Source organism: Pseudophryne corroboree, chromosome 6 (assembly GCF_028390025.1).
Source record: "Pseudophryne corroboree isolate aPseCor3 chromosome 6, aPseCor3.hap2, whole genome shotgun sequence".
NCBI lineage: Eukaryota > Metazoa > Chordata > Amphibia > Anura > Myobatrachidae > Pseudophryne > Pseudophryne corroboree.
In genome coordinates, this window is record NC_086449.1 from 245,059,989 (window position 1) to 245,073,725 (window position 13,737).

The 13,737-nt window shown below is 45.3% G+C and overlaps 1 protein-coding gene across 1 annotated transcript in view; it reads right to left on the reverse strand.

Moving 5' to 3' along the window:
• Positions 1 to 10,804: 10,804 nt before the first annotated feature.
• Positions 10,805 to 13,737, reverse strand: part of IDH2 (isocitrate dehydrogenase (NADP(+)) 2) — a 47,430-nt gene continuing 44,497 nt past the window's right edge. Inside the window, exons 8-11 of the mRNA XM_063925827.1 lie at positions 12,679 to 12,791; positions 12,169 to 12,266; positions 11,245 to 11,340; positions 10,805 to 11,152 (exon numbers count right to left, since the gene is read on the reverse strand). Coding sequence (XP_063781897.1) covers positions 11,065 to 11,152; positions 11,245 to 11,340; positions 12,169 to 12,266; positions 12,679 to 12,791 — 395 coding nt within the window. The 3' untranslated portion in view covers positions 10,805 to 11,064. The remainder of the gene's footprint in view (positions 11,153 to 11,244; positions 11,341 to 12,168; positions 12,267 to 12,678; positions 12,792 to 13,737) is intronic.

Genomic DNA, 13,737 nt, shown 5'->3' on the forward strand with positions numbered 1-13,737 from the left:
AGCTGAGCTGCTTGTGGCTGTGAGGGGGCTCCTTTGTGAGGCCCGACACGCTAAGAGCTGCACGCAGCAGCTTCTATAATCCCGTACCCAGAGCTTTTGTGTAAGCTTGGAAGGGATTGTAATGTATAAAAAGGAAAAACAAAAATGTATAAAAAGGAAAAACAAAAATGTTTAAAAGTAAAAAATGTATGTCCCCCCTCTGGAGGTCCACACTTGTGCTTCCTGTCCATGTGAGCACCAAAAAAACACTGGTATTCTGGGAGTATGGAGGGGAGGAGAGTTACTGAAATTTGAATATTCAGTGCCCAGTGCTTGCTAACACCGTCCATATCCCAAGAGTACTCCAGTGACCCCTAGTGGATGAAAAAGAAAATAAGAATCCCATCTCTTAGGAATCTTATACTTTTTACTGGGCGCTACCCAAGACTCATCCATCATTTCTGTCAGCTCATCTGACGCTGGGAATTCAGCTTTCACTGATTTTGTTTGTTTAAATACAGGTGCTTTAGATTTTAACAGTCTTGGCTGGCTCTTCCAACGAGAGAACAGCTTTCACAGCATTAATAAGTTCAGCTACATCATCTGAACTAAAACTCTGCGACTGATCATCATACGGAGTCAAATCTATTGTCTCATCGTCCGATGTATCATCTTGTGTAGTCTGCCACATAGACGTATCTGTCTTAGTCTTACCTGTCTCTTGGTTGCTTGTAGAGGCTACTGGAACCAAGCCGTAGGAAGGGAGCTACATGTATGGTTCATAGTGTAACCTAACCCTTGAAGTGGTGATACTGTAGTTAACTTGTCCGCTATAGAAGATAGAGTCTTTGCGAACATATTCCATGGTGGCTCTGTTGGTGGTTGAACCAACTCCTGTCTTTCACTTTGCTGAAAAGCGAAACAGTTTGCACACAAACCCTCATAAGTGACCAATTGATTCATATCAATTACCCCTGACTTACAAGATAAGCATGTTAGGGCTATGGGAGTGCTTGATAAATTCTCCTCATCACTTTTGCCGCTCACAGACATGGTAATAATCTGTTATTGACTACACAATTTTGTGACTGAAAAACACCCTATATGTCAGTATATAGAGGCGAGATCAATCTGACCACAGCACACCTGTTTGATGGTCAGAACAGGACTGACATTACACAGAAAAGTCAGCACACATACTAGCAGTCAGTCACATGTTAAAGCATTAGACATTGTCATGAGAATACAACCTCCATAACTTATACATAAGTAGGAAAATTATACTTCTGTTTCAACTGGCTCTTTTTTTCAACTTAACATGCAGAAAACACAGTAATATACAGGTCTCATGCAATAGGTACTAAAAATTAACAATGCATACTAAAAATAAGAATTTACTTACCGATAATTCTATTTCTCATAGTCCGTAGTGGATGCTGGGGACTCCGAAAGGACCATGGGGAATAGCGGCTCCGCAGGAGACTGGGCACAAAGTAAAAGCTTTAGGACTAGCTGGTGTGCACTGGCTCTTCCCCCTATGACCCTCCTCCAAGCCTCAGTTAGGATACTGTGCCCGGACGAGCGTACACAATAAGGAAGGATTTTGAATCCCGGGTAAGACTCATACCAGCCACACCAATCAATCACACCGTACAACTTGTGATCTGAACCCAGTTAACAGCATGATAACAGAAGGAGCCTCTGAAAAGATGGCTCACAACAATAACCCGATTTTTGTAACAATAACTAGGTACAAGTAATGCAGACAATCCGCACTTGGGATGGGCGCCCAGCATCCACTACGGACTATGAGAAATAGAATTATCGGTAAGTAAATTCTTATTTTCTCTAACGTCCTAGTGGATGCTGGGGACTCCGAAAGGACCATGGGGATTATACCAAAGCTCCCAAACGGGCGGGAGAGTGCGGATGATTCTGCAGCACCGAATGAGAGAACTCCAAGTCCTCCTCAGCCAGGGTATCAAATTTGTAGAATTTAGCAAACGTGTTTGCCCGTGACCAAGTAGCTGCTCGGCAAAGTTGTAGAGCCGAGACCCCTCGGGCAGCCGCCCAAGATGAGCCCACTTTCCGTGTGGAATGGGCTTTTACAGATTTTGGCTGTGGCAGGCCTGCCACAGAATGTGCAAGCTGAATTGTACTACAAATCCAACGAGCAATCGTCTGCTTAGAAGCAGGAGCACCCAGCTTGCTGGGTGCATACAGGATAAACAGCGAATCAGATTTTCTGACTCCAGCCGTCCTGGAAACATATATTTTCAGGGCCCTGACTACGTCCAGCAACTTGGAATCCTCCAAGTCCCTAGTAGCCGCAGGCACCACAATAGGCTGATTTAAATGAAATGCTGAAACCACCTTAGGAAGAAATTGAGGACGAGTCCTCAATTCTGCCCTGTCCGTATGAAAAATTAGGTAAGGGCTTTTATAGGATAAAGCCGCCAATTCTGAGACACGCCTGGCTGAAGCCAGGGCTAACAGCATTACCACTTTCCATGTGAGATATTTTAAGTCCACAGTGGTGAGTGGTTCAAACCAATGTGATTTTAGGAATCCCAAAACTACATTGAGATCCCAAGGTGCCACTGGAGGCACAAAAGGAGGCTGTATATGCAGTACTCCCTTGACAAACGTCTGAACTTCAGGAACAGAAGCCAGTTCTTTTTGGAAGAATATTGACCGGGCCGAAATTTGAACCTTAATGGACCCTAATTTGAGGCCCATAGACAGTCCTGTTTGCAGGAAATGCAGGAAACGACCCAGTTGAAATTCCTCTGTAGGGGCCTTCCTGGCCTCGCACCACGCAACATATTTACGCCAAATACGGTGATAATGTTGTATGGTTACATCCTTCCTGGCTTTGATCAGGGTAGGGATGACTTCATCCGGAATGCCTTTTTCCTTCAGGATCCGGCGTTCAACCGCCATGCCGTCAAACGCAGCCGCGGTAAGTCTTGGAACAGACATGGTCCCTGCTGGAGCAGGTCCTTTCTTAGAGGTAGAGGCCACGGGTCTTCCGTGAGCATCTCTTGAATTTCCGGGTACCAAGTCCTTCTTGGCCAATCCGGAGCCACGAGTATAGTCTTTACTCCTCTCCTTCTTATGATTCTCAGTACTTTTGGTATGAGAGGAAGAGGAGGGAACACATACAGACTGGTACACCCACGGTGTTACCAGAGCGTCCACAGCTATTGCCTGAGGGTCCCTTGACCTGGCGCAATATCTGTCCAGTTTTTTGTTGAGGCGGGACGCCATCATGTCCACCTTTGGTTTTTCCCAACGGTTCACAATCATGTGGAAGACTTCTGGGTGAAGTCCCCACTCCCCCGGGTGAAGATCGTGTCTGCTGAGGAAGTCTGCTTCCCAGTTGTCCACTCCCGGAATGAACACTGCTGACAGTGCCATCACATGATTCTCCGCCCAGCGAAGAATCCTTGCCACTTCCATCATTGCCCTCCTGCTTCTTGTGCCGCCCTGTCTGTTTACGTGGGCGACTGCCGTGATGTTGTCCGACTGGATCAACACCGGCTGACCCTGAAGCAGAGGTCTTGCCTGACTTAGGGCATTGTAAATGGCCTTAAGTTCCAGGATATTTATGTGAAGTGACGTTTCCATGCTTGACCACAAGCCCTGGAAATTTCTTCCCTGTGTGACTGCTCCCCAGCCTCTCAGGCTGGCATCCGTGGTCACCAGGACCCAATCCTGAATGCCGAATCTGCGGCCCTCTAGGAGATGAGCACTCTGTAACCACCACAGGAGAGACACCCTTGTCCTTGGAGACAGGGTTATCCGCTGATGCATTTAAAGATGCGATCCGGACCATTTGTCCAGCAGATCCCACTGAAAAGTTCTTGCGTGGAATCTGCCGAATGGAATCGCTTCGTAAGAAGCCACCATCTTTCCCAGGACCCTTGTGCATTGATGTACTGACACTTGGCCTGGTCTTAGGAGGTTCCTGACTAGGTCGGATAACTCCTTGACTTTCTCCTCCGGGAGAAACACCTTTTTCTGTACTGTGTCCAGAATCATCCCTAGGAACAGCAGACGTGTTGTCGGAATCAGCTGTGATTTTGGAATATTTAGAATCCATCCGTGCTGTCGTAGTACTACTTGAGATAGTGCTACTCCGACCTCTAACTGTTCTCTGGACCTTGCCCTTATCAGGAGATCGTCCAAGTAAGGGATAATTAAGACGCCTTTTCTTCGAAGAAGAATCATCATTTCGGCCATTACCTTGGTAAAGACCCGGGGTGCCGTGGACATTCCAAACGGCAGCGTCTGAAACTGATAGTGACAGTTCTGTACCACAAACCTGAGGTACCCTTGGTGAGAAGGGCAAATTGGGACATGGAGGTAAGCATCCTTGATGTCCAGAGACACCATATAGTCCCCTTCTTCCAGGTTCGCTATCACTGCTCTGAGTGACTCCATCTTGAACTTGAACCTTTTTATGTAAGTGTTCAAGGATTTCAGATTTAAAATGGGTCTCACCGAGCCGTCCGGCTTCGGTACCACAAACAGCGTGGAATAATACCCCTTTCCCTGTTGTAGGAGGGGTACCTTGATTATCACCTGCTGGGAATACAGCTTGTGAATGGCTTCCAATACCGCCTCCCTGTCGGGGGGAGACGTTGGTAAAGCAGACTTCAGGAACCGGCGAGGGGGAGACGTCTCGAATTCCAATTTGTACCCCTGAGATACTACCTGCAGGATCCAGGGGTCCACTTGCGAGTGTGCCCACTGCGCGCTGAAATTCTTGAGACGGGCCCCCACCGTGCCTGAGTCCGCTTGTAAGGCCCCAGCGTCATGCTGAGGACTTGGCAGAAGCGGGGGAGGGCTTCTGTTCGTGGGAAGAGGCTGTTTGCTGCAGTCTTTTTCCCCTACCTCTGCCCCGGGGCAGATATGAGTGGCCTTTTGCCCGCTTGCCCTTATGGGGACGAAAGGACTGAGCCTGAAAAGACGGTATCTTTTTCTGCTGCGAGGTGACTTGGGGTAAAAAGGTGGATTTTCCAGCAGTTGCCGTGGCCACCAGGTCCGATAGACCGACCCCAAATAACTCCTCCCCTTTATACGGCAATACTTCCATATGCCGTTTGGAATCCGCATCCCCTGACCACTGTCGCGTCCATAATCCTCTTCTGGCAGAAATGGACATCGCACTTACTCTTGATGCCAGAGTGCAAATATCCCTCTGTGCATCTCGCATATATAGAAATGCATCCTTTAAATGCTCTATAGTCAATAATATATTGTCCCTGTCCAGGGTATCAATATTTTCAGTCAGGGAATCCGACCAAGCCACCCCAGCACTGCACATCCAGGCTGAGGCGATTGCTGGTCGCAGTATAATACCAGTATGTGTGTATATACTTTTTAGGATATTTTCCAGCTTCCTATCAGCTGGTTGCTTGAGGGCGGCCGTATCTGGGGACAGTAACGCCACTTGTTTTGATAAGCGTGTGAGCGCCTTATCTACGCTAGGGGGCGTTTCCCAACGCGCCCTAACCTCTGGTGGGAAAGGGTATAATGCCAATAATTTTTTAGAAATTAGCAGTTTTTTATCGGGGGAAACCCACGCTTCATCACACACCTCATTTAATTCATCTGATTCAGGAAAAACTACGGGTAGTTTTTTCACACCCCACATAATACCCTTTTTTGTGGTACTTGTAGTATCAGAAATGTTCAAAACCTCCTTCATTGCCGTGATCATGTAACGTGTGGCCCTACTGGAAAATACGTTTGTTTCCTCACCGTCGACACTGGAGTCAGTGTCCGTATCGACCTGAGGTAACAGGCGTTTTATAGCCACTGACGGTGTTTGAGACGCCTGTACAGGTATTAACTGATTTGCCGGCTGTCTCATGTCGTCAGTCTTTTGTAAAGTGCCGACACTCACGTAATTCTTTCCATAAGACCATCCAGTCAGGTGTCGACTCCCTAGGGGGTGACATCACTAACACAGGCAATTGCTCCGCCTCCACACCATTTTCCTCCTCATACATGTCGACACAGCGTACCGACACACAGCACACACACAGGGAATGCTCTGATAGAGGACAGGACCCCACTAGCCCTTTGGGGAGACAGAGGGAGAGTTTGCCAGCACACACCAGAGCGCATATATATATATATATATATATATATATATAGATAACCTTATATAAGTGTTTTTCCCTAATATAGCTGCTGTATATATTAATATGCCAATTTAGTGCCCCCCCTCTCTTGTTTTACCCTGTTTCTGTTGTGCAGGACTGCAGGGGAGAGTCAGGGAGCCTTCCTCCAACGGAGCTGTGAGGAAAAAATGGCGCTTGTGTGCCGAGGAGATAGGCTCCGCCCCTTTTTCTGCAGCCTCTCTCCCGCTTTTTTGTGTTAAACTGGCAGGGGTTAAATACATCCATATAGCCCAGGAGCTATATGTGATGTATTTTTAGCCATTTAAGGTATTTTCATTGCGTCCCAGGGCGCTGCACCCTCAGTGACCGGAGTGTGAAGTGTGCTGAGAGCAATGGCGCACAGCTGCGGTGCTGTGCGCTACCTTATTGAAGACAGGACGTCTTCTGCCGCCGATTTTCCGGACCTCTTCACTCTTCTGGCTCTGTAAGGGGGCCGGCGGCGCGGCTCCGGGACCCATCCATGGCTGGGCCTGTGATCGTCCCTCTGGAGCTAATGTCCAGTAGCCTAAGAAGCCCAATCCACACTGCACGCAGGTGAGTTCGCTTCTTCTCCCCTTAGTCCCTCGATGCAGTGAGCCTGTTGCCAGCAGGTCTCACTGAAAAAAAAAAAAAAAACCTATTTAAACTTTTACTCTAAGCAGGTCAGGAGAGCCACCTAGATTGCACCCTTCTCGTTCAGGCACAAAATCTTAACTGAGGCTTGGAGGAGGGTCATAGGGGAGGAGCCAGTGCACACCAGCTAGTCCTAAAGCTTTTACTTTGTGCCCAGTCTCCTGCGGAGCCGCTATTCCCCATGGTCCTTTCGGAGTCCCCAGCATCCACTAGGACGTTAGAGAAAAGTAGAAGGAATTATTAGTACTGTATACCCTGCCTCAGGAGAGCGGGATACAGGGAGACTCACCACACTTCCATATCCAAGCAAATACGCTCGTAAGACGCTGAGTGGATTCAGACGCTACTGGTGTACACTGCCGCTCTTGGTAACTGATAACGGACACTGAGTGACTTCCACGTGTATGCAGACGCTAAGGCCTGCGACTCGGCCTGGCGGGTTTTATCTCCAGTGTACACAACCGTAGCGTCTAAGCTACGACCGAGTACCCTCGTGGTAGTATCTGAGCCGGAAGTGAGGTCATTCAGTTCATGAAACGAAAGACACGCGGGAACTGGCCATGAACTTGGAGGGAAGGCCAGGAGAGCGTCTGAATCCCCCCCGTTGACTTAAACTCCCAGGATCGCAGCCTCTACCTAGTCCTGGCGCCTATGATCCCCGGAGTGTAGCGCTGTCACACTCGAAATGTTTGGCGCATCAACACACTGTTTGTAGTCTCCACCAAATCAGTGTAGCTGTGTCCTGACCCCTCTAGTAAGAGGAAGTCCATAGACTCACCGTCTCCCCATGCTCTGGCCACAGCCTGGTTACGTCTGCTGGACCTGCTAGAACAGCCGACACAGACGCCCGTCGAGACAGCACTGATACCCGAAGGTAAGCGTTGTTGCGACCCGGTGGGGATTTGTTGGAGCGACTCTTTCTAATATGCGTTTAAGACGCTGTTAAGAGAAGTCACTCAAGAAAATATAGTAAGTCTATAAAAATAAAAAAATAAAAGCTTTAGGCTGCTTTATTCACAGCAGCCCTATGACCATGCGGCTTCCTGCCGCACCAAGCAAAAATCTGATCTGACTGAGTCAGTGGGCGGGACTATAGTGGAGGCCCCAATGCATCCTGGGAGGCCAGAAAGCTCGTGACCGTGTTGGTGCCATTTTCGCCGTCGCTCGACAATATCCCAATGTTATCCTGTGGACCCAGCCAGAGAAATGTATTTAAATAGGAAATAAAACCAAATTTGACAACTATCAAAGGCTGAATAATATATATGAAAGGGTCCCCTTTAAATAGACTTCAATTTCCAGGGCATACGTGGGTTCAGTGTGAATGCATCCAGTTTGGGGATTTTTCAGGTTGATAGACCTGGGACGTACCCATGTATTTCCAGGGTCTTATGTCAGAAAGTGGTATTAAACAGTACCTGATCTAGATTGATTACACAGGCTGTACACAAGCATGGATATACTTACTTAGTCAGTGCTCCCTGAGGACAGAGTCTGGGAAACCCTGCTTTAGAATGTCTTCACTAGCAATGTGTTTCTGAATATTTACCATACACCAAGTCAAATCTAAGCCAGCCCATGCAGTTACAGAAACACTGACAAGCCTTCACCCTCTACATTTTGATTCCTTACTCAGCACATACAAATGCGGGAGATTGTAAAATGGACATTTCCAACTGTATAAATAAGCCAGTAGAGTAAATCATACATGTCAATGGAAATTCACTTCCTATTAACATTAATAGTGTATACTAACTAGGTCAGTGGTTCTCAACCTCTGTCCTGCAGTAGCCCCAACATTTCATGTTTTCCAGGTCAGCTAGCAGTTGAACAAGTGTATTCATTACTCACTGACATTATAAAAGACCCACAGGTGGAGCAAATGATTTCACTTGCAATCCTCTGAGGAGACCTGGAAAACATGAACTGTGGAGGTACTTGAGAACCACTGTACTAGGTCAGTCATAACTGCAAATGAATAACGGCCATCTGACAACTGTTTATATAAGACTACTTGGCCAATGATCTAATTTAATGCGGTTTGTAGTACATATGGCAGTCAGACCAAACTAGTTTATAGTTGCTAGTGTTAACATACTCGCAATCCCACTTTACTCTTGTTGGAATAAATTGCTAGCATGTGTTTCTCTTCTGCAAAGGCTCTAGAGATTTAGGTGGCTGAGAGACTGTAAAGTTTAATGTATGGGCTCAGTCAGCCCTCTTCCTATTCTTTATAGTAAAAATTTCAAGTATAAATTATTAAAATGTTAATACGCTACAAACTAACCCTCTTTCAGTAACATTGGGCAGACTAGATGGGCTATGTGGTTCTTATCTGCTGTCAAATTATAGGTTTCTACTGCCGAACATTACGCCTACATTTACAGTCTTCAAGCTGTGTGTAAACTAGCAGCACACACACTATAGCACTAGATTCAAGTCCCTTGATTTTGCAAAGTGTCTTCCTTCACCACCTGTTGAGTTTGTGAGGCTGCTGCAATACTAGCTATACAAAGACTGCTAGCCATAATTGCACATCCCTTTATATACTGCAATCAGCACTACTCTCCCCATCTTTGTAGAGTTCTTTCTGGGTGCTAAGGTTTCCGCTTATACTTCGGAGGCACAGATGGGTTCATTTTATCAGAAGCCAAGTGCATGTGCAGTAGGGAACAGAGTGTAAGCTCTGACGGAGTAAGACTGCAGTGAATAATTTTCTCTTTGTAATATTTGGGGCTATATAACTACATAAAATTAGAACTTAAAAAGCATAAACTCATAACTATCCTTGCAACAGCCAAATGGGAATTTACTTTGTTAGAAGCTTCAGTCTAGTTTTGGTTGCCAGTTGCCATTATTGATATCCCTCAATTCTAGATTCTCCAATTCATAAGCAGCCTTGTTCCTCAAAACCTATCCATGTCAGGACACTGACTCAGCCAGCCAAGGCATGCTATTACTACCCCAACCACACGGTTCTCATGCGAGTGTCCAGCACCGATGCACTGGGTATTGAAAGTTTATGTTGGAGATTGAATATAAAAGCAGCTAAGGATGTGAACTTAAAGCAAACATGGAAGTTACCTCCCACAGCACTGACTGTTGAGGGTAGTGTGATTAGCATACCACTTGATATTCCTACTCTGAGGTAGGATACGAGGTGCCAGTGATATTGTAGGTTGTTCAAAACAGACTTCCCCTTTAATAAGATTTAGAGTCCTTGGGCTACCAAGTCTAACTACTGTGCCTAATCAGAGATATATGCAAACAAGATTGTTTACATACATCCAAAAGTGGGGAGCCTACACAGGACCCATTCCACACATGTGCAGAATAGGTCCTGCATCGTTGCACGCAGTGCCCTGAGCTGCAGCCTGATTGAAAGCCTGGCCATTTGGGGGTGGGGAGGAGGCAGAGCTGGGCTGAATTCCTAAAGACAGGGCATATTGAGAGTTTTCTGGAAGTACCAAGACCAGGTTCTTCCAACACAGACTTCCTGGCTTCAGCTACAGAGCTGCGAAGGCCAATGTGAGTAACCTCAGATGGCTGATGTTCTTGGAGATAATCCAATGCTGTGTCTTCAGTACTGAGGGAAAAAGATGCCTCCTGCTGGCATTTCATATCAGACACCCCCGATTGCATTATAATATTTCCACATTGCTGCTGTGTATAAAGAAGCAGCAGTGATATGAACTGCGTCCATCTCTGAATCAGGCACGCTGCACAGCTACGGTATCATAAATGTAATTAAAACCCATTTGCTTTCAATTTCGGCCAACGATGGTCATGGAAATTAATTTTAAAAGTCCCCAATTTGCAGATTGACTGATATTTTGAAACATTTATTACATTCTCCAACCAGACCATCGGGGGATTAGGACATTGCGGCAATATATCACTGATAGGGGCCTTGAGCTGCTTTAATCAACTGTTAAACAAAAGCCAGTTTATGGTACATTTACTAAATACAAATGAGACCTCTCTAGGTACAAAGCAAGGAAAACACAAGTCTGGGACAGTTTACAAGGAGAAGACTGAATGTTTATTTGCTATAAATTGCACCACAAAGGTAAGATGACAAATACAAAAGGTGCAGCAAAGTTCCAGCACTAGACAGGTGATCAAACCTGTCCCATTTCTGCAGCAGTTTATGGTGTTTAAAAATACAACCAGCATTAGACGGGTTAAAAAGTTTGTTCCTGAGCCACAAAGGTGACTTCCTAGATTTAAAGGTTAAAAATGAGGTAAAAACGGTCTGGCCATTGAACTAGTGCAAACTTCATTTCTTCCCCAGCGATTTGTCATGATTGTTCTTAATAGCATCCAGGAAGTCCGTTGTGTTTACATAATGCTCGTTAAGTCGGACGCTGAGGTAGAAAGAAAAAATAAATAAAAATCAGGTCAGCAATTTAGTCCCCATTTACATAAATGCATGAATTAAAGAGTACCCCCCACTTACTTGCTGAAACCTCCATGAATGCAGCCAGCCAAATCCTTCGTCATTACGCCACTTTCAACAGTCTCCACACAAACCTTTTCTAGTTTTAAGGAAAAGCTGAGGGGGGAAAAAAAAAAAAGTAAATACATGTGGTGGTCTTGTCTGTATGTAAGATGACCAGCATAGTGTATATGCCAGTCCTTTGTCAGCACAATTCTGGTTTATAAACATTCCTGGTCCAGATATTGTATGACTTACAGGTAAAGCCAAACTTCTATTGCATATCCACACAATCCACAGTATTTCTTTGCTGCTCTTTGGGCTTCACTCATTATCCTAGACTAGGGTTAGGCTATGGCACAGGAAATGTTAGGCTGCGGAGAGGGTGTGTTAGGTTTAGGCATCACTGCAGGGAGGTTAGGCACTAAAAAGGAGATTAGGATTAGGCTGTGGAAAGGGTGGGTTAGGGGGAACAGTAGAAAATACCTTAATCACTCCTTTCGCCATTTCATTCTTTGGGATACTAGCGTCTGTATTATGACCACCAGGATTTCAGCTGCCGGTTAATCATAACTAACCCGCACCACACCATATAAACTTTAAAAACATACTGTAGATAATTACTGCTGCATGTACCTATTGTCTATTCCTCACTCAGGCATGTTTATGTATGCATGCACTGCATTAGACTGAATATTGGTCTAGCCCAGGGCTGGCCAACCTGTGGCTCTCCAACTATTGTGTAACTACAAGTCCCAGTATGCCCTGCCACAGTTTTGATGTTAGGGGTTGATAAAACTGTGACAGGGCATACTGGGACACAGTTTCACATCTGAGGAGCCACAGGTTGACCAGGCCTGCCAATAAGAAATGCCAAACCTGTAGGTACATGAGCACCAAGTACTATTTAAATTATGTAAACATTACCAGACAGACAAGACTTACTCAATTAGGTCTTGGTTTCCATCAAGTTTTCCTCTGTGTTCCAAGCCTCGTGTCCATGCAAAGATGCTGGCGATCGGATTTGTACTTGTGGGACGACCCTTATGGTTAAGAAAAAAAAAAAAAAAAAGTCAGCTTGATCTTTGAGAAAAGCATCACAACCTACAAAAGCACATTGTCTGTGGAGACCTAATTAAAAGCAAATTCGGTACATTGAGGCAATTGCCAAGCTGACTAAAACCTTCTAAACAAAGGTGTGAAATCCCTGATCCATAAACTGTAGATAGCCCTTAGCTGCACAAGTCCCATTGTATCACCTGCAATAAACTGAGTACAGAGTCTGTTTCTAAACCCTTCAAGCACTCCGGGCACTTTCCATGTGTACATTGAGTGTTTGACAACAGCATGTTGCCCTTTGGAAACTCTCAGATGTCAATCCTACTCAACGAGTCAAGGTGGTTTATGGGTGATTAAGTGAGGGGAGAAGGGGGGGGGGGGGGGGTTGAAACCTACCTTCTGATGTTCCCGATAGTGACGAGTAACTGTCCCATGAGCAGCTTCTGCCTCAATGGTTTTTCCATCAGGACACACCAAGACAGATGACATTAATCCCAGGGAACCAAATCCTGAAAACAAATATTTGGTTATTACAAATTTTGGAGACCAAGTGCAGGTACTCAGCATGCATCCAAACAGTAATTGGATCAAAGGCGACACAGGCAAATGCAACAAATAGTCAAGAAACCTGTGGTGCACCACCTGTGTGGACTATCAAGGACCATTACAAAGATTCCACTCAGAGCTGAAGGTATGCATTGCCCAGGTTTTAGTCCTGACTTTCTACCTGTACAGGGACACATTGCAGTCATTCATCTTCACTCATTTTAGGCTGACTTAGTTTATGGACTTAGCTTTTTCACAGAGTTTTTATCTTTCAGTACCAGGAATACATCACTTTACATAAGTGCCTGTGAGTAGATGAATGCACACAAACAGTTGTGTGGAACCGAACCATTGTCTATGAGTTGGGTACGCTGTATAAGATTTTATTCTCTTTTTGTGGTTTGGTTGTGTTTAATACATTCTATAACCAAGAGGTGAAGTACTTCTAGTAAAAAAAAAAAAATTATATTCATATCCGTTTAACTTGCCAAGTGAGTTTTTGGTATGCTCATTATTAATCTAGTGGCGAGGGTTCCCTATTATATTACTGAGCATGTGTCACCTACTTACTGTACAGCTTAATGGACAGGAACATGGATTCAACACTTCATTGCGATTGTTGACTTATAGAATTGTCCTACATTTACATTAATATCAGAATACCACTTTAAAAGCCCTTCTTTACACTAATTCTGCAATTCAATTCCCACTCAGGAATGAGTGGAAAAGACTTGCAAAGGGACTTTCATATAGTCACATTTTTGTAGGTATATTTACTCACTGTTGGGTTTCTATTACTACAACATCCCACATCTGTTAGAGCTATGTTTGTGCCTTCTATAGTCACTTAACATACAGAATGGGTCCACATGCAGGTACATAAAAGGGCCACAGACTTTGCTACTTCAC